This window comes from Artemia franciscana, chromosome 2 (assembly GCF_032884065.1).
Source record: "Artemia franciscana chromosome 2, ASM3288406v1, whole genome shotgun sequence".
In the NCBI taxonomy this organism is placed as follows: domain Eukaryota; kingdom Metazoa; phylum Arthropoda; class Branchiopoda; order Anostraca; family Artemiidae; genus Artemia; species Artemia franciscana.
Window position 1 is genome coordinate 3,039,947 of NC_088864.1, and position 15,581 is coordinate 3,055,527.

At 34.9% G+C, this 15,581-nt stretch overlaps 2 protein-coding genes across 4 annotated transcripts in view; one reads left to right on the top strand and one right to left on the bottom strand.

Moving 5' to 3' along the window:
* Window positions 1–13,687, bottom strand: part of LOC136035983 (protein O-mannosyl-transferase Tmtc2-like) — a 213,087-nt gene extending 199,400 nt beyond the window's left edge. For 2 of the 3 annotated variants that reach the window (XM_065717905.1, XM_065717889.1), the window contains exon 1: window positions 13,478–13,687. In XM_065717905.1, the coding sequence (XP_065573977.1) occupies window positions 13,478–13,590 (113 nt within the window). In that variant the 5' untranslated portion in view covers window positions 13,591–13,687. Of the gene's footprint in view, window positions 1–3,280; window positions 3,356–13,477 lie in introns of those variants that run through there. The other variant, XM_065717895.1, reaches the window with a different exon arrangement.
* The window catches only part of LOC136035997 (glycogen [starch] synthase-like), a 73,568-nt gene continuing 63,529 nt past the window's right edge, over window positions 5,543–15,581 (top strand). Inside the window, exon 1 of the mRNA XM_065717918.1 lies at window positions 5,543–5,628. The gene's annotated coding sequence lies outside the window, so the exon portion shown is untranslated. The remainder of the gene's footprint in view (window positions 5,629–15,581) is intronic.

Consider the following 15,581-nt stretch of genomic DNA (forward strand, 5'->3'; position numbering starts at 1 on the left):
TATTTATTTATTTAATTTCATGGTTTTTTAAACAATGCCAGGAAATCTGGCCCCACCTCCATGGAAAAGTTCACTTCCCCACGGGTATATTCTCTATAAAATTCAATCTCGGTGATGATTTACCCCAAACAACTACTTTGAATAACTCCACGTGTAAAATTGAAACGGAAAAGAGAAGCAAGACATAAAAATTTTTTTATGGATTCTGGCAAATTTCCACAGTGTAAAATTTCCCATGACAAGTTCACCCCCTGGAAACTTCCCTCCCTATGGAAAATTCCCCATTGGAAACCCCCCCCCCCCCGAAGAAAATTCACCCCCTCCCACGAAAATGCATGCATATTTCCCAATTACAAATACTGTGATTAAACAATAGGCAAATTTTTATAACTTAAAGACCTTTCCCCTGGGGCTGTGGGGGGCCATGCTATATTCAAAGGCATACCTATAGGGTCTAACTATGATGAACAAAATATGTATATCACAATTTTTGGAAAATCAGGCAAATAGTCTCAGTCTCGTAGCTTTTAATTGGTAATATTAAACTTAATGAAACTTATACCTTTGGAATCAAATAGTTCGTCGTAACGAGCTGTAGTAAGGAGCGACCCGGCTCAATAGTAACCAAAACTCTAAAAATAGGAATTTTATAACAATAGTTACATCAAAAGAATTGCATTTTAATGCTGATTTTAAATATATAAGTTTCATCAAGTTTAATTTATCCATCAAAAAATGTGAACCTGAGAAAATTTGCCTTATTTTGGAAAATAGGGGGAAACACCCCTTAAAAGTCTTAGAATCTTAACAAAAATTACGCCATCAGATTTAGCGTATCAGAAAACCCTACAGTAGAAGTTTCAAGCTCCTATTTACCAAAATGTTGAATTTTGCATTTTTTTTGCCACGAGACGTGTTTATTTTTTTTTTTTCTAGGGGTGATCGTATTGACCCAGTGGTCCTAGAATGTCGTGAGAGGGCTCATTCTAACTTAAATTAAAAGTTTTATTGCTCTTTTTAAGTGACCAAAAAATTGGAGGGCAACTAGGCCCCCTCCCACACTCATTTTTTCCCAAAGTCACCAGATCAAAATTCTGAGATAGCCATTTTATTCAGTATGGTCGAAAAACCTAATAACTATGTCTTTGGGGACGACTTATTCCCCCACAGTCTCCATGGAAGGGGCTGCAAGTTAGAAACCTTGACCAGTGTTTACATATAGTAATGGTTATTGGGAAGTTTACAGACGATTTCAGGGGGATTTTTTGGCTGGGGGAGGGTTTGAGGGGAGGGAGCTATGCGGGGGGAACTTTCCACGGAGGAATTCGTCATGGGGAATGAAAATTTCTATGAAGGGGGCGTAGGATTTCTTAGTATTTTTTAAAGAACAATGAAAAAATAAATATAAATAAGTTTTTTCAACTGAAAGTAAGGAACAGCATTAAAACTCAAAACGAACAGAAATTATTCCGCATATAAGGGGTTCACCTCCTCCTAATATCTCGCTCTTTACACTAAAGTGATTTTATTAATTTCAACTATTTATTCTACGGACTTTGTGATTCAGGGATCATTCATAAGGATATGGGACAAAATTTAAACTTTAGCGTAAAGAGCGAGGTATTGACGTAGGGCGGGAACCCCCATTTTATACGTGATAAAAATATACGAATATAGAAGTTCGTTACGTAAGTTAATCCGTAAGTTACGTATATTTTTACTAATAAAAACTCAAACTTAAAAGTTTGAGTTGCCTTTTAAATAGCCAAAAAATTGGAGGGTAACTAGGCCTACTCCCTCGTTCCTTTTCTCTCAAAATCGTCCGATCAAAACTATGAGAAAGCCATGTAGCCATAAAAACAAATTAATATGCAGATTTTGTTTTAATTATTCACGTGCGGAGAGCCAAAATCAAAACATGCATTAATTCAAAAACGTTCAGAAATTAAATAAAAAAAAAGTTTTTAACTGAAAGTAAGGAGCGATATTAAAACTTAAAACGAACAGAAATTACCCCGTATATGAAAGGGGCTGTTCCCTCCTCAACGTCCCGCTCTTTACGCTAAAGTTTTTTACTGTTTTAAAAAGTAGAGTTGAGAGAAAGTGTCAAACTTTAGCGTAAAGAGTAAGGTGTTGAGGAGGGAACAGCCCCTTTCATATACGGAGTAATTTCTGTTCGCTTTAAGTTTTAATATCGCTCCTTACTTTCAGTTAAATTTTTTTATTCAATATAATAAGCCGATTCTTTTAATATAATAAATAAATAAAAAAAATTTACTTCAAGTAAGGAGCGACATTAAAACTTAAAACGAACAGAAATTATTCCGTATACGAAAGTGACTGTCCCCTCCTCAACACGCTGCTCTTTACGCTAAAATTTGACTCTTTGTCACAGTTCTACCTTTTAAAACAATAAAGAACTTTAGCATAAAGAGCAGGGTGTTGAGGAGGGGACAGCTACTTTAAAATACAGAATAATTTCTGTTCGTTTTAAGTTTTAATTTCGCTCCATACTTGTTTTTTTTTATTTAATATATAATGAATCGGAGTCTTTGAGCTAGTTTCCTTGAAATTCTTGTTTCAGAATCACAGCTTATCCTCCATCTCTCACATGAATTTAATACTTTACCTTATATTCACCCTCTCCCTTGATCTTCCTCACTTTTTCTTACGGAACAACAAGACATTGGGCATAATGCAAGAGTAGCCTATTAAATTTATAAATTTTGTGTCACTAATGTTCTTTTTTTATTTGATGGCTTATATGCTTCTATGTCGTATTCTTTCTCCTTCAGCGCAAAATATATATAACTCTTTTCCTACTGCTAATTTAATTTCCTCTTAAATTCCTTCAAGGAATTTTCACTTAGTGAAACTTCTTAAAGGTATTCTTATCTAAATCTGAAATTTGATAATTTTACTCAGAGCTAAACACTGATTAAAACATAACAGACACGCATGCTTAGAAACAATTAAAAAATTCTGTCATCCAGAATATTTTACCAACAGATGAATACTAAAGTAAGTAAGTAAGTTTTACCAAGTAAGAAAACTAAAAAAGGGGGATTCGCCCGCTTAGTTTTCAGTTATATTTATATAAAATAGCGACGAAGACCACACTGCCTTTCCATAACAAACAAATACAAAGTAGAAACAATAGGGAAAATCTTTTCAAGACAGTGGAAATCGGCTCTGTGAATATTTCGGCCCTATGTCCAAGGGCCGTCCTCAGCACAATATGTGAACAAGAGAGAAAATATGTATATATAAATAAACTTACATTAAATTTTGAGAATTAAAACTAAATAATATTTTTTTAAACTTTTTTAAAAACAGCCCTAGCATCCTTACTTCAACGAAGTTCAACCAGGACTGACAAAAAGAATGAAGTGAGAATATAAGTTCATTCAAACTAAAGAGAACAAAGTGATTAAATGCAATTTCTCAGAGCCAACTTTGCTTTTTTTAGCAGCCTGTCTCAAAGGCCTTTTCACAGCTTGTTCAGTACTATTATAAATCGGTTTAGTAAAATATTTGGTTAGATAATTTTTAATTAAATTTGAGTATAAAGAATTTAGTGAGTATTCTCCTGTTCAAAGAAATATTATTATTTATTTTGAGATTAATTTCGATTGATTCTCGAACCACCTGTTTTATCCCCAAATCATTACTGATGAGTGAAGATTTTTCAAAAAGTATCGTGTGGGACGGATTATTAAATATATGCCAACCTGAAGCAGATTTTTTTTTATTTAAGAATTAAAGACGCTTCTTGACTACTAAGGTCCCTGCGTCGGCCCTGCAGTGCATTCCTGCAGCGTGATTCGATCTCTGGGTCCCGTATTACCAAGCTAAGGTCAAATCCACTGCGCCACCACAGGACGCCTGAAGCAGAATCAAAGGAGTTGTTAGAACTATTTGAAATTAATGCCTTGTCTATGTCTTTTTTATGCTGTTGTAACCGTTTTTCTAGATTCTGATGGGTCCTGCCGACATAGTAATTTCCACAACCACAGGGTATTTGATAGACCCCTCTTTGGTGAGTAACTGGGGTCTTATCTTTACCGGAATTTAAGAAATTAATGATTTTAAAATTATTAGTAAAAACTGAGTACAAATTATTTTTTGTGCAAATATGTTTTAATTTTGTTTTGATTGTTGTGATATACGGAAGACAGACAATATTTGAGGGCTTACAAGAATGTCTTTTTACTCTACGGTTAATTATGTTATTGACAAAAGGAAGGGGGTATCCATTACCAAAATGAATATCTCTGATAAAGTTTATTTCTGCATTTATATATGAATCGGAGCAAATATTCAGGGCATGATCAATGAGGGAAGTTACAACTGCTCTTTTAACTTGTGGGGGGGGGGGTGATTTGAATTAAAGTGAAGCTATCTATTGTTTTGTGTTAGCTTTCGATAGATAGTAAAATCCAGTTTATCAGCATTACGAATAATTAACACATCCAAAAATGGTAGTTTATTTTCAATTTCAACTTCTAGGGTGAACTGCAAATTTCGGTCATAAATGTTAAGATGATCTAAGAAGCCCAGAGGTTCAGCTTCCCCATAATTCCAAAGTGAAATTATGTCATCCATATAGCGACCCCAATAGACATGTTTAAAAAAATAAGAATTTAATGCCCAATTTTCAAGGTTCTCGACATAAATATTTGCCAGTAGCCCGGATAAAGGTGCCCCCATAGGTAACCCATTTTTTTGGTAATAAAAAGAATCACGAAATTGAAAATACATAGAAAACTTATTAAAATTTTAACTAGAGTCATTAAAACTTCACAATCAATTCCCGTCGCTGAAGCCTCGATTAAGTGGTAATTTTCTTCTATTTTATTTTTTAATAATTCCTCAGAAATAGTCATATCTATATTTGCATACATGGAAACAATGTCAAAACTACAAACTATTGTGTTTTCTGAAATACTTGTGTTGCTAAGTTTTTCAACTGCCAAATTACGAATATAGGAATTTTGAGAATACAATAAAGGTTTGAAAGCTGTGCAAAGATTTCAATCATGTGTGATTGTGGAAATTACTATGTCGCCAGGGCCCATCAGAATCTAGAAAAACGGTTACAACAGCATAAAAAAGACATAGACAATGCATTAATTTCAAATAGTTCCAACAACTCCTTTGATTCTGCTTTAGGTTGGCATATATTTAATAATCCGTCCCACACGATACTTTTTGAAAAATTTTCACTCATCAGTAATGATTTGGGGATAAAATAGGTGGTTCGAAAATCAATCGAAATTTATCTCAAAATAAATAGTAATATTTCTTTGAACAGGGACTTATGGGATACTCACTAAATTTTTTATACTTAAATTTAATTAAAAATGATCTAACAAAAAATTTTAATAAGCCGATTTATAATAGTATTGAACCAGCTGCAAAAATGCCTTTGCGAAAGGCTGCTAAAAAGCACGTTTGGCTCTGAGAAATTGCATTTAATCACTTTGTTCTCTTTAGTTTGAATGAACTTATATTCTCACTTCATTTTTTTGTCAGTCCTGGTTGAACTTTGTTGAAGTAAGGATGCTAGGGCTGTTTTTAAAAAAGTTTAAAAAAAATATTATTTAGTTTTAATTCTCAGAATTTAATGTAAGTTTATTTATATATACATATTTTCTCTCTTGTTCTCGTATTGTGCTGAAGACGACCCTTGGACATAGGGCTGAAATATTCACAAAACCGATTTCCACTGTCTTGAAAAGATTTTCCCTATTGTTTCTACTTTGTATTTGTTTGTTATATTTATATAGTTCCTCTAACTCTTTCCAGCTCAACACATTAAGTTCAGTTTGTCAAATTTTCAACCTGCTCCACTCTATATAGTCAATTCAATCTTAAAGAACTAATAACACCAATAAGTTAAAAAAAATCGAACTTTTTTTCGAAAAAATTTGAAAAATTCACCCAACGTCAGACGTTCGAACTCTTTTCCAATGGCTTAATATTTAAAAAAAAAGAAAAAGGAGGGGAGTCTTGTTTTGTTCACTCATCCCCCAGTTTGCACCCTTGCACCCTGAACTGCAATTCTATTCAACGGATCTATTGACACAGAAAAAAAAGAAGCAGAAAAGTAAAAAAAAGGCTATCCAACTTTTAGAGAAATGCAATGGTTTAATGACCTTGCATTTTATTGTAAGTCTCATTTTATGCTTCATATTTGAAAAAATGAGGACGATCCTTAGATATAGATCCAAAATGTTCATTTAAGGAGAATAAACTTCGCTGTATTAGATTATTTCCTCAGTATTTTACTCGCTCTTGTTAGTAATACATAAAAAAACTAGTGTTTTTAACTGAAAGTAAGGAGCGACATTAAAACTTAAAACGAGCATAAATTACTCCGTATATGAAATGGGTTGTCCCCTCCGCAATCCCTCACTCTTTACGCTAAAGCTTTTAATTGTTTTAAAAAACAGAATTGTGGCAAAGAGACAAACTTTAGCGTAAAGAGTGAGGGATTGCGAAGGGGACAACCCTTTTCATATACGGAGTAATTTCTATTAGTTTTAAGTTTTAGTGTCGCTCCTTACTTTACTTACACTGGTCGAAATTTTTAACTTGCAGCCCCTCCCCCAGGGACTATGGGGGATTAAGTCATTCCCGAAGACATAGTTATTATGGTTTTTGACTATGCGGAACAAAATGGCTATCTCAAAATTTTGATCCGTTGACTTTGGAGAAAAATGAGCGTGGGAGGGGGTCTAGGTGCCCTCCAATTTTTTGGTCACTTAAAAAGGGCACTAGAACTTTTCATTTCCGTTAGAATGAGCCCTCTTGCGACATTCTAGGATCACTTGGTCGATACGATGACCCCTGGGAAAAAAACACAAATAAACACGCACCCGTGATTTGTCTTCTGGCAAAAAATACGAAATTCTACAGTTTTGTAGATAGGAGCTTAAAATTTTTGCTGTAGGAATTTTGCTGTAGATAGGAGCTTGAAATTTTGCTGTAGAAATTTTTGATGTATATTTTAGCATCAAAATTCCGTTTTTTAGAGTTTCGTTTACTATTGAGCCGTGTCGCTCCTTACTACCGTTCGTTTCCACGAACTGTTTGGAAACCATAGAAGATCCTTTCAGCTTGAAATTAAAAGTGCATAATCGGCATTGCTATAGTCGAAAGCCCCCTTAGCAGAATAACAGCCCTCCCCCTCCAAAAAGAATCATGCGGAAATCTTTTTTTCATAGAGAGTACTGATATATATTTTTTCTTCTTGGCCGCTAATGGGGCACTGGGACTTCATAGAGAGGGCTCATTTTTATGTCAACATGCTCTTATAAATTTGAATTGAGAATGCCTTCATAAATTGTCATGTGACGCCAAAAATGGCAGTTTGGGTGTTATTTCTGGAGTGGAAATGGTGGGAGGTATGGAAATAGTACCATCATAGTTTTAAAGGCTGAAAATCCTAAACCTGAGGTATCCCATCCTTTGTATAGCATACTCCCCCTCAAAGCCCGCTTGATATGTTCTGTTAATCTTCTGCTTCAAATTCTAGTAACTAAGTTAGTCATAGTTAGTGAGGTTACTTCACGAAGATCAAGGGGGGGATAAATGTATTTTTCAAACAGTTCGTTGTAACGAACTGTAGTAAGGAATGACCCGGCTTAATAGTAACCAAGACTCTAAAAAACGGAATTTTGATACCAATAGTTACATCAAAGAATCACATTTTAACGCTGATTTTAAGTTCCATCAAGTTTATTCTTACCCATCAAAAGTTACGAGCCTGAGAAAATTTGCCCTATTTTAGAAAATAGTGGGAAACACCCCCTAAAAGTCATAGAATCTTAACGAAATCCCACTGTAAAAGTTCCAAGCTCATATCTACAAAAATGTGGAATTTTGTATTTTTTGCCTGAAGACAAATCACGGATGCATGTTTATTTTTATCATTTTTTTTTTTGTCTTTTTCCCAGGGGTGATCGTATCGATCCAGTGGTCCTAGAATTTTGCAAGAGGGTTCATTCGAACGGAAATAAAAAGTTCTAGTGCCCTTTTTAAGTAACCAAAAAAATTGGAGGACACCTAGGCCCCCTCCCACGCTCTTTTTTCCCAAAGTTGTCGGATCAAAATTCTGAGATAGCCATTTTATTCAGCATAGTCGAAAAACCTTATAACTATGTCTTTGGGGAGAACTCACTCCCCCACAGTCCCCGTTGGAGGGGCTGCAAGTTACAAACTTTGACCAGTGTTTGCATATAGTAATGGTTATTGGGAAGTGTACAGACGTTTTCAGGGGGGGGGGGAAACTTTCCATGGAGGAATTTGTCATGGGAGAAGAAGATTTCCATGAAGGGGGTGCAGCCTTTTCTAGCATTATTTAAAAAAAACAATGAAAAAATAAATATGAAAAAGTTTTTTCAACTGAAAGTAGCATTAAAACTTAAAACGAACAGAAAATATTACGCATATAAGGGGTTCACCTCCTCCTAATACCTCACTCTTTACGTTAAAGTATTTTTAGTAATTTCAACTATTTATTCTACAGCCTTTGTGATTCAGGGGACAAAATTTAAGCTTTAATGTAAAGAGCGAGGTATTGTCGAGTGGGCGAACCCTCTCATATACGTAATAAAAACATACGAAGATAGAAGTTTGTTATGTAAGCTAATTCGTGAGTTACGTATATATTTTACTAATGAAAACGTTCGTAAAAAACTATAAGTTCTAGTTGCCTTTTTAAGTACCCAAAAAATTGGTGGGCAACTGGGGCTCTTCCCCCCTCCCTTTTTCTCAAAATCATTCGATCAAAACTATGGGAGAGCCATTTAGCCAAATGAATAAATATGCAAATTTCGCTTTAATTATTTATCTGCGGAGAGCCAAAATCAAAACATGGATTAACTAAAAAAATTTCAAAAATTAAATAAAACAAAGTCAAGTTTTTTTTAGCTGAAATTAAGGAGCGACATTAAAACTTAAAACGAACTGAAAATACCCCGTATATGAAAGGGGCTGTTCCCTCTTCAAGGCCCTGCTCTTTACGCTAAAGTGTTTAGTGTTTTAAAAAGTAGAGTTGAGAGAAAGAGTCACACTTTAGCGTAAAGAGCAGGGCGTTGAAGAGGGATCAGCCCCTAGCTTATACCGGGTATTTTCTGTTCGTTTTAAGTTTTAATGTCGCTCCTTACTTTCAGTTAAAAAAACTTTTTTTTATTTAATGAATGTACAGGGATGGGCATGTTTGTTTCTTCTTATTTTTAAATGAGAATATCAAAAAATGGGAATTTTCAATGCAAATACTAAAAAAGGATTTTTCAAAATTCAGGGGGGGGGGGCTATGAGAAAAGAACAAGCCATCTACCTCCCACCGATGAGCAAGCTGTGAGATCGTAGAGATATTTCAAAAAATTTAATTCAAAGATCTTGATCACATCAGTGTTTTTCTGTATGCTTATATTTGAAAACAGCATCAGAAAGTCACATCGAGAGGTGATAGAACTTCGAATTCTTTTCTATCTTGTTGTCTTGAATTTCTAGCACAAAATAAACAAATTATTGGGAACAGCAAGAAGTACAAAACAAAGACTATGAAATAGGACATGATGAGCTAATGGCGGAGGTCCATGCTGAAATATCCGTTTTGTCTTTCGCTTTGCTTTTTTCAACTGGTAAAAAATCCCCTTTGTTTATTGGTTTGTTGATGGCGATAAACCCTTGGTCGTGTGAGGGATTGCCGTTACGTTCTAAAAAACGGAGGTACAACATACCTCTCATATACTCAAGCGTTTCTGACCAAGCTTTTTTCCGAAGGAAGAATATGGGACAAGGTTAAGACGTAAGGAACCATTCTTTAAAAACAGAAAATACGAAGCACTTGGAACAGCAGTTTTCCCATCTGAAAGATAAAACGAAAAAAAAAAAACAAGTGCTAATAGCATGCAGTAGGTGGGAGCAAATTTACTCCCAGCTATTTAAGAAAATTTCTTGTCATTTTAAAAACTTGATTTTTGCACTTCAAATTTGACATTGAATTCAAGGAAAAACACATGAGATTCATGAATTTTGGGCTTCATATCAAAAGGTGTGACAGTATAATATGGTTCGGGCGTAAAATGTAAATCTAAGGATTTTTATATGGCAAAGAAAAGATAAAGAATACGACACTAGACTCTTAAAGTCCAAACCGGCGGTGCCGATCTCCGTCTCAAGACCCTTCAGCGAGGAAGTGCAATGGGGGGGTGGGGCCAGCCATCCTTTGCTTTCGTACACCCTTTCCGCTAACCTTCCCCAGATTTCTCCAGGTACCCATTTAGAGCGGTCTCCAGGTGTACATATAGATTTTTATATGATGTGATAATTATTACATTAGTAGTCGGTAATTCTTCCTACAGGCGGGCACCAATTTATAAGGAGTAGAGGTAAATTATAAGAGTGGAATATGTTGCTAGTGTCAACAGAAAAAAAAACTATCAACGCCATCCAGCGTTTGGCAACAATTGGCATTAGTTTTTGCTTTGCAATCGTTTTCCTGTCAGGAACTTAGAGTAGACTCTATTGCTGATCTAAATATACCAATTACATTAATTAAATTAATTATTCTTATTATCAAACTGAAAAAATCCAAATGCTAGATGGTGTTGATAGTCTTGTTGTCGATGCTAGCACCGAATATTTTGTTTGGGAAGGGGGACAGTGTCATGACTATGTAAGCTCAGGCAGTTTCAACCCAGCTTTAAAGGAGTGCCTGGAGATATGTGGGGAAGGTAAGCAGGAAGGGTGTGCGAAAGCACAGAAGAGCTGACCCTCATCCTCCATTGCACTTCCTGTGAAGGGCCTTGAAATGGAGATCGGCACCGCCGGTTTAGGTTCTAGGGGTCCAGTGCCTCGTCCTTTACCTTATTTTAGCACCAGTTTGACACTTATAAGTTACCCATACTCTTTAGACTGGAGTAGTACTTCTTTGTAACAGACTTTCAGGGAAACAACCAATTGGTCCAAATACACTGTCCAGATGGATCATCGATCATCTTCAATGTACTGGGAGCCTATCAAGGCTTGAAACTGCCTGTAACCTGTATAAAACAGCCGCCATATTTTGAAACAAAATTATTTAACTTTTAGTTTTGGTTAAATCGTTACAACAATCGTTACAGTGGGTATTTTAATCAAGTCCAGCGCCGCGACTGGTGCCGATTCCCCCTAGTTTAGATGAAAAAAGAGGAACATATAACGATAAGCATATGTAAAATATAAGACATATTACATACATGACATTTAACAGGCTATTAACATGCTGGCACGTAGACTTGCAATGTGTTTTTGTCCAGATATTATTTACAGTCATTTCTACTATCATTACCAAAGTTATTTATCAAACAGTTCGTGGTAACGAACTGTAGTAAGGAGCGATCCGGCTCAATAGTAACCAAAACTCTAAAAAAAGGAACTTTAATAATAATAAATACATCAAAAGAATCGCATTTTAATGCTGATTTTAAATATATAAGTTTCATCAAGTTTAATCTTACCTATCAAAAGTTACGAGCCTGAGAAAATTTGCGTTATTTTAGAAAATAGGGGAAACGCCCCCTAGAAGTCATAGAATCTTTACGAAAATCACACCATCAGATTCACCGTATCAGAGAACCCTACTGTAGAAGTTTCAAGCTCCTATCTACAAAAATGTGGAATTTTGTATTTTTTGCCAGAAGGCAGATCACGGATGCGTGTTTATGTGTTTTTTTGTTTTTTTTGTTTTTTTGTTGTTTTTTTTTCTTTTTCCCAGGGGTGATCGTATCGACCCAGTTGTCCTAGAATGTTGCAAGAGGGCTCATTTTAACGGAAATGAAAAGTTCTAGTGCCCTTTTTAAGTTACCAAAAAAATTGGAGGGCACCTAGGCCCCCTCCCAAGCTAATTATTTTACCAAAGTCAACAAATCAAAATTCTGAGATAGCCATTTTATTCAGCGTAGTCGAAAAACCTTATAACTATGTCTTTGGGGACGATTTACTACCCCACAGTCCCCGTGGGAGGGGCAACAAGTTACAAACTTTGACCAGTGCTTACATATAGTAATGGTTATTGGGAAGCGTACAGGCGTTTTCAGGAGGATTTTTCTGGTTGGGGGAGGGGTTGAGAAGAGGGGGATATGCTGGGGGAACTTTCCATCGATAGTTTGTCATGGCGGAAGAAAATCTCCATGAAGGGAGCGCAGGATTTACTTGCATTATTTAAAAAAAAATGAAAAAATAAATATGAAAAAGTTCTTTCAGCTGGAAGTAAGGAGCAGCATTAAAACTTAAAACAAACAGAAATTATTACCCATTTGAGGGACTCACCTCCTCCTAATACCTCGCTCTTTATGCTAAAGTATTTTTAGTAATTTCAACTATTTATTCTACAGCTTTTGTGATTCTGGGGTCATTCTTAATGAATTGGGACAAAATTTAAGCTTTAATGTAAAGAGCGAGGATCTGACAAGGGGGGAACCCCCTCATATATGTAATAAAAATATAAGAATACAAAAGTTCTTTACTTAAGCTAATTTATAAGTTACGTAAATCTTTTACTAATAAAAATATTCGTAAAAAATCAAAAATTCTAGTTGCCTTTTTAATTAACCAAAAAAACCGGAGGGCAACTAGGCTTCCTCCCCCGCTCTTTTTTTCTCAAAATCATTCGATCAAAATTATGAGAAAGCCATTTAGCCAAAAAAAAAAAATGCAAATTTTGTTTTAATTATTCCTCTGCGGAGAGCCAAAATCAAAACATGCATTGATTCAAAAACGTCCAGAAATTAAATAATAAAAAACAAGTTTTTTTAACTGAAAGTAAGGAGCGACATTAAAACTTAAAACGACCAGAAATTACTTCGTATATGAAAGAGGCTGCTTCCTCGTCAACGCCCCGCTCTTTACGCTAAAATTTTTTACTGTTTTAAAAAGAAGAATTGAGAGAAAGAGTCAAACTTTAGCGTAAAGAGCGAGGCGTTGATGAGGAAGCAGCCTCTTTCATATACGAAGTAATTTCTGGTCGTTTTAAGTTTTAATGTCGCTCCTTACTTTCAGTTAAAAAAACTAGTTTTTTTTTTATTTAATTATTAGAAAGAATAATTCCAATCTCTGTTTTGATTCTTTACGCTGTTAAATTCTCGGTTTGATTCTCTGTTTTGATTCTTTACGCTGTCTGTTTTGATTCTTTACGCTGTTAAATTCTCCGTTTGATTCTCTGTTTTGATTCTTTACGCTGTCTGTTTTGATTCTTTACGCTGTACAGCTTCGATGGCAAATTTGCCATTGAAATAAGGCAAATCCGCGTTTCTTGCATAGAACTTAGTTCCAAGTTTAAGCCAATCTTTGTAGACATTTTAGAAGATTTTCCCAATTTGGAACGAGCTTACAAGAGTGTATATACTAACATTTAACAACACTAACATGCTGTAGATGCTAATGCATAGCCTCACAATTTTACTAATAAAAGGATGATCTGTACCTGTCATCATAGACAAAGTCCGCGTTCAAAGTATTTAAGTACAGAACAAAGGCAAGAACAGAACTATATAACACAGCTTTATCTTGGAACGCTGCCAAATTTTGGAGTTTCATGTTTTTACTCTAGCCAGCGTCACTCATTGTTCAAGCTACTTTAAGTAAGGGGAGCTTTCTCTCTCCATGTTCTGCTGTCACAGACAAACAGCTTACTGGAGACGCTGAGATATTTTGTTTTCTATTAGAAGCAAAGAAATGGTAGGGCGTTGCGCATCTCATTGATCAGAAAGCAATGATTCTCGAGAAGTCGCAGAAGTACCAATTGGTAGATAAACGTCTTATTATTAATTGAGCAATCTACACATGTCGTAAGGTTAAAATAGGATTAAACATCAAATTGAAAGTTGACCCTTAAATTGAACAAAAGAAAAAGTCAAAATATTAGCATCAAGAGTCAAGTAAATAGAGCTAAGGCTGTTGTTTTTAAGTTTATTTCTTATGATCAAGGAATAAACACGAGGTATGAACTTTATAGTAGCTATTTCACCGAAAGCATAATGTTTTTGATATATCTAACGCAACTCTGTTTCCTTATTGATCCAAGAATATTTATTTAAAATAGATCAATTTACCACAATTTATCGTAATATCATGGTTACACTGATTCATGACGTCCAACATGAAAAGGTGCTTTTAATAAAGGATAAATTCATATACCTCTATTCTCAAGGTCAGCTGTAGGATGGATTCAAATGGCTTAAGCCCCATATAACATAGAAATTACACTCCCCAAATTTAAGTATAAAACTATTACTATGCGCAGAACTACGGCTGATCGAAAATTTTGTCTGAATAGGCTAAAATTTTAATTGTAGTGTAGCATTCTAGTTTTTAAACAAAAAACCTGAAAAAAACTTTTAAAGTATTCCTGCAATAAGCCCATAATAAAACTAGTCAATTAGAACAGCAGAACAGATTAATATAAAATGTTTTCCAAAAGCAGCGTTTCAAGCCAAAGTAAATAGCCAAATCCAAACTTAATCTGATATTTATTAAAAATATTGCTATTTTGACAATCATTTATGGTTGTATTAATTAAAACTACTATTGCTATGTTAATTAAACATTCATATAGCAAGTCAAACTTAAAACAAGCAGAAATTGCTGTTAATGAATAAATGTAACTAAAACGAACATATTTTAAAATGAATAATTAAGGCGAAATTAAAACGAATAGAAATTACCACAAATGCAAGCGGTGCTTGAAAACTTTTTTAAAAATAATCTTTAATATGTAGCCTACATAAATAGAGTTTAATGCTTAACCAATTCCACTACTCAGCCATGTTTTTGTACTTTTCCTGTTAATTGAGGATCTTGCGGGGGGTCAACCAGCAGTTTTTATGCATCCTATCCACATTTGAAAGCTTTGAAATAAGTATTCTTAAGAAATTGGAAACAAAAACAAAATCGGAAGATTGTAGGTTACATTACTGTTTTGCAAAGTGGCAATACTACTTTTGCTGTGGGACTGTTGTGTCACACTCGTATAGAACACGGAATAGCACCTGATACTGCGGTATAAATTGCTACTATATTTCTAAAATGCCATTCTTGAATTTCTGAATTCGATCTTTTTTTCATTTTTTCATTTTCTATTTAAACTAGATACTATGGAAATATGAATATATTTAAAGTTCTGGCTCCAGACAAGATTAGGCTCGATCCATGTCATATTTGGGTGGTAGGGAGGAGGTTTTCTATACGCGTGTCATTTTTTTCATCTGTATGGTAAACTGGTCCCTAAGTTTTTGTCACCAGGACATTTATCAGGAGAGGGCTGTCGGTTTTTATCTTTAATAAAAGTTTAGTAAGGGGTAACAGCTGGTGTTCTTTGGTTTTTCAGAGGATCAGAATAAAAAAGGTGTTGATGGGAGGGGCTCCATAGTTCAAGTTACCAGGTTAACTGTAAAAATAAATGGTAATATTTCAACAAAACCTACTTAAAAGTAGCAACTGAGGTGTTAATTATGATTTCTAGAGTGAAGTGCCGCTGTGACCTCTTTGTGGGAGATAGAAAGGAATCGGTAAACTCATGTCGTCGCAAT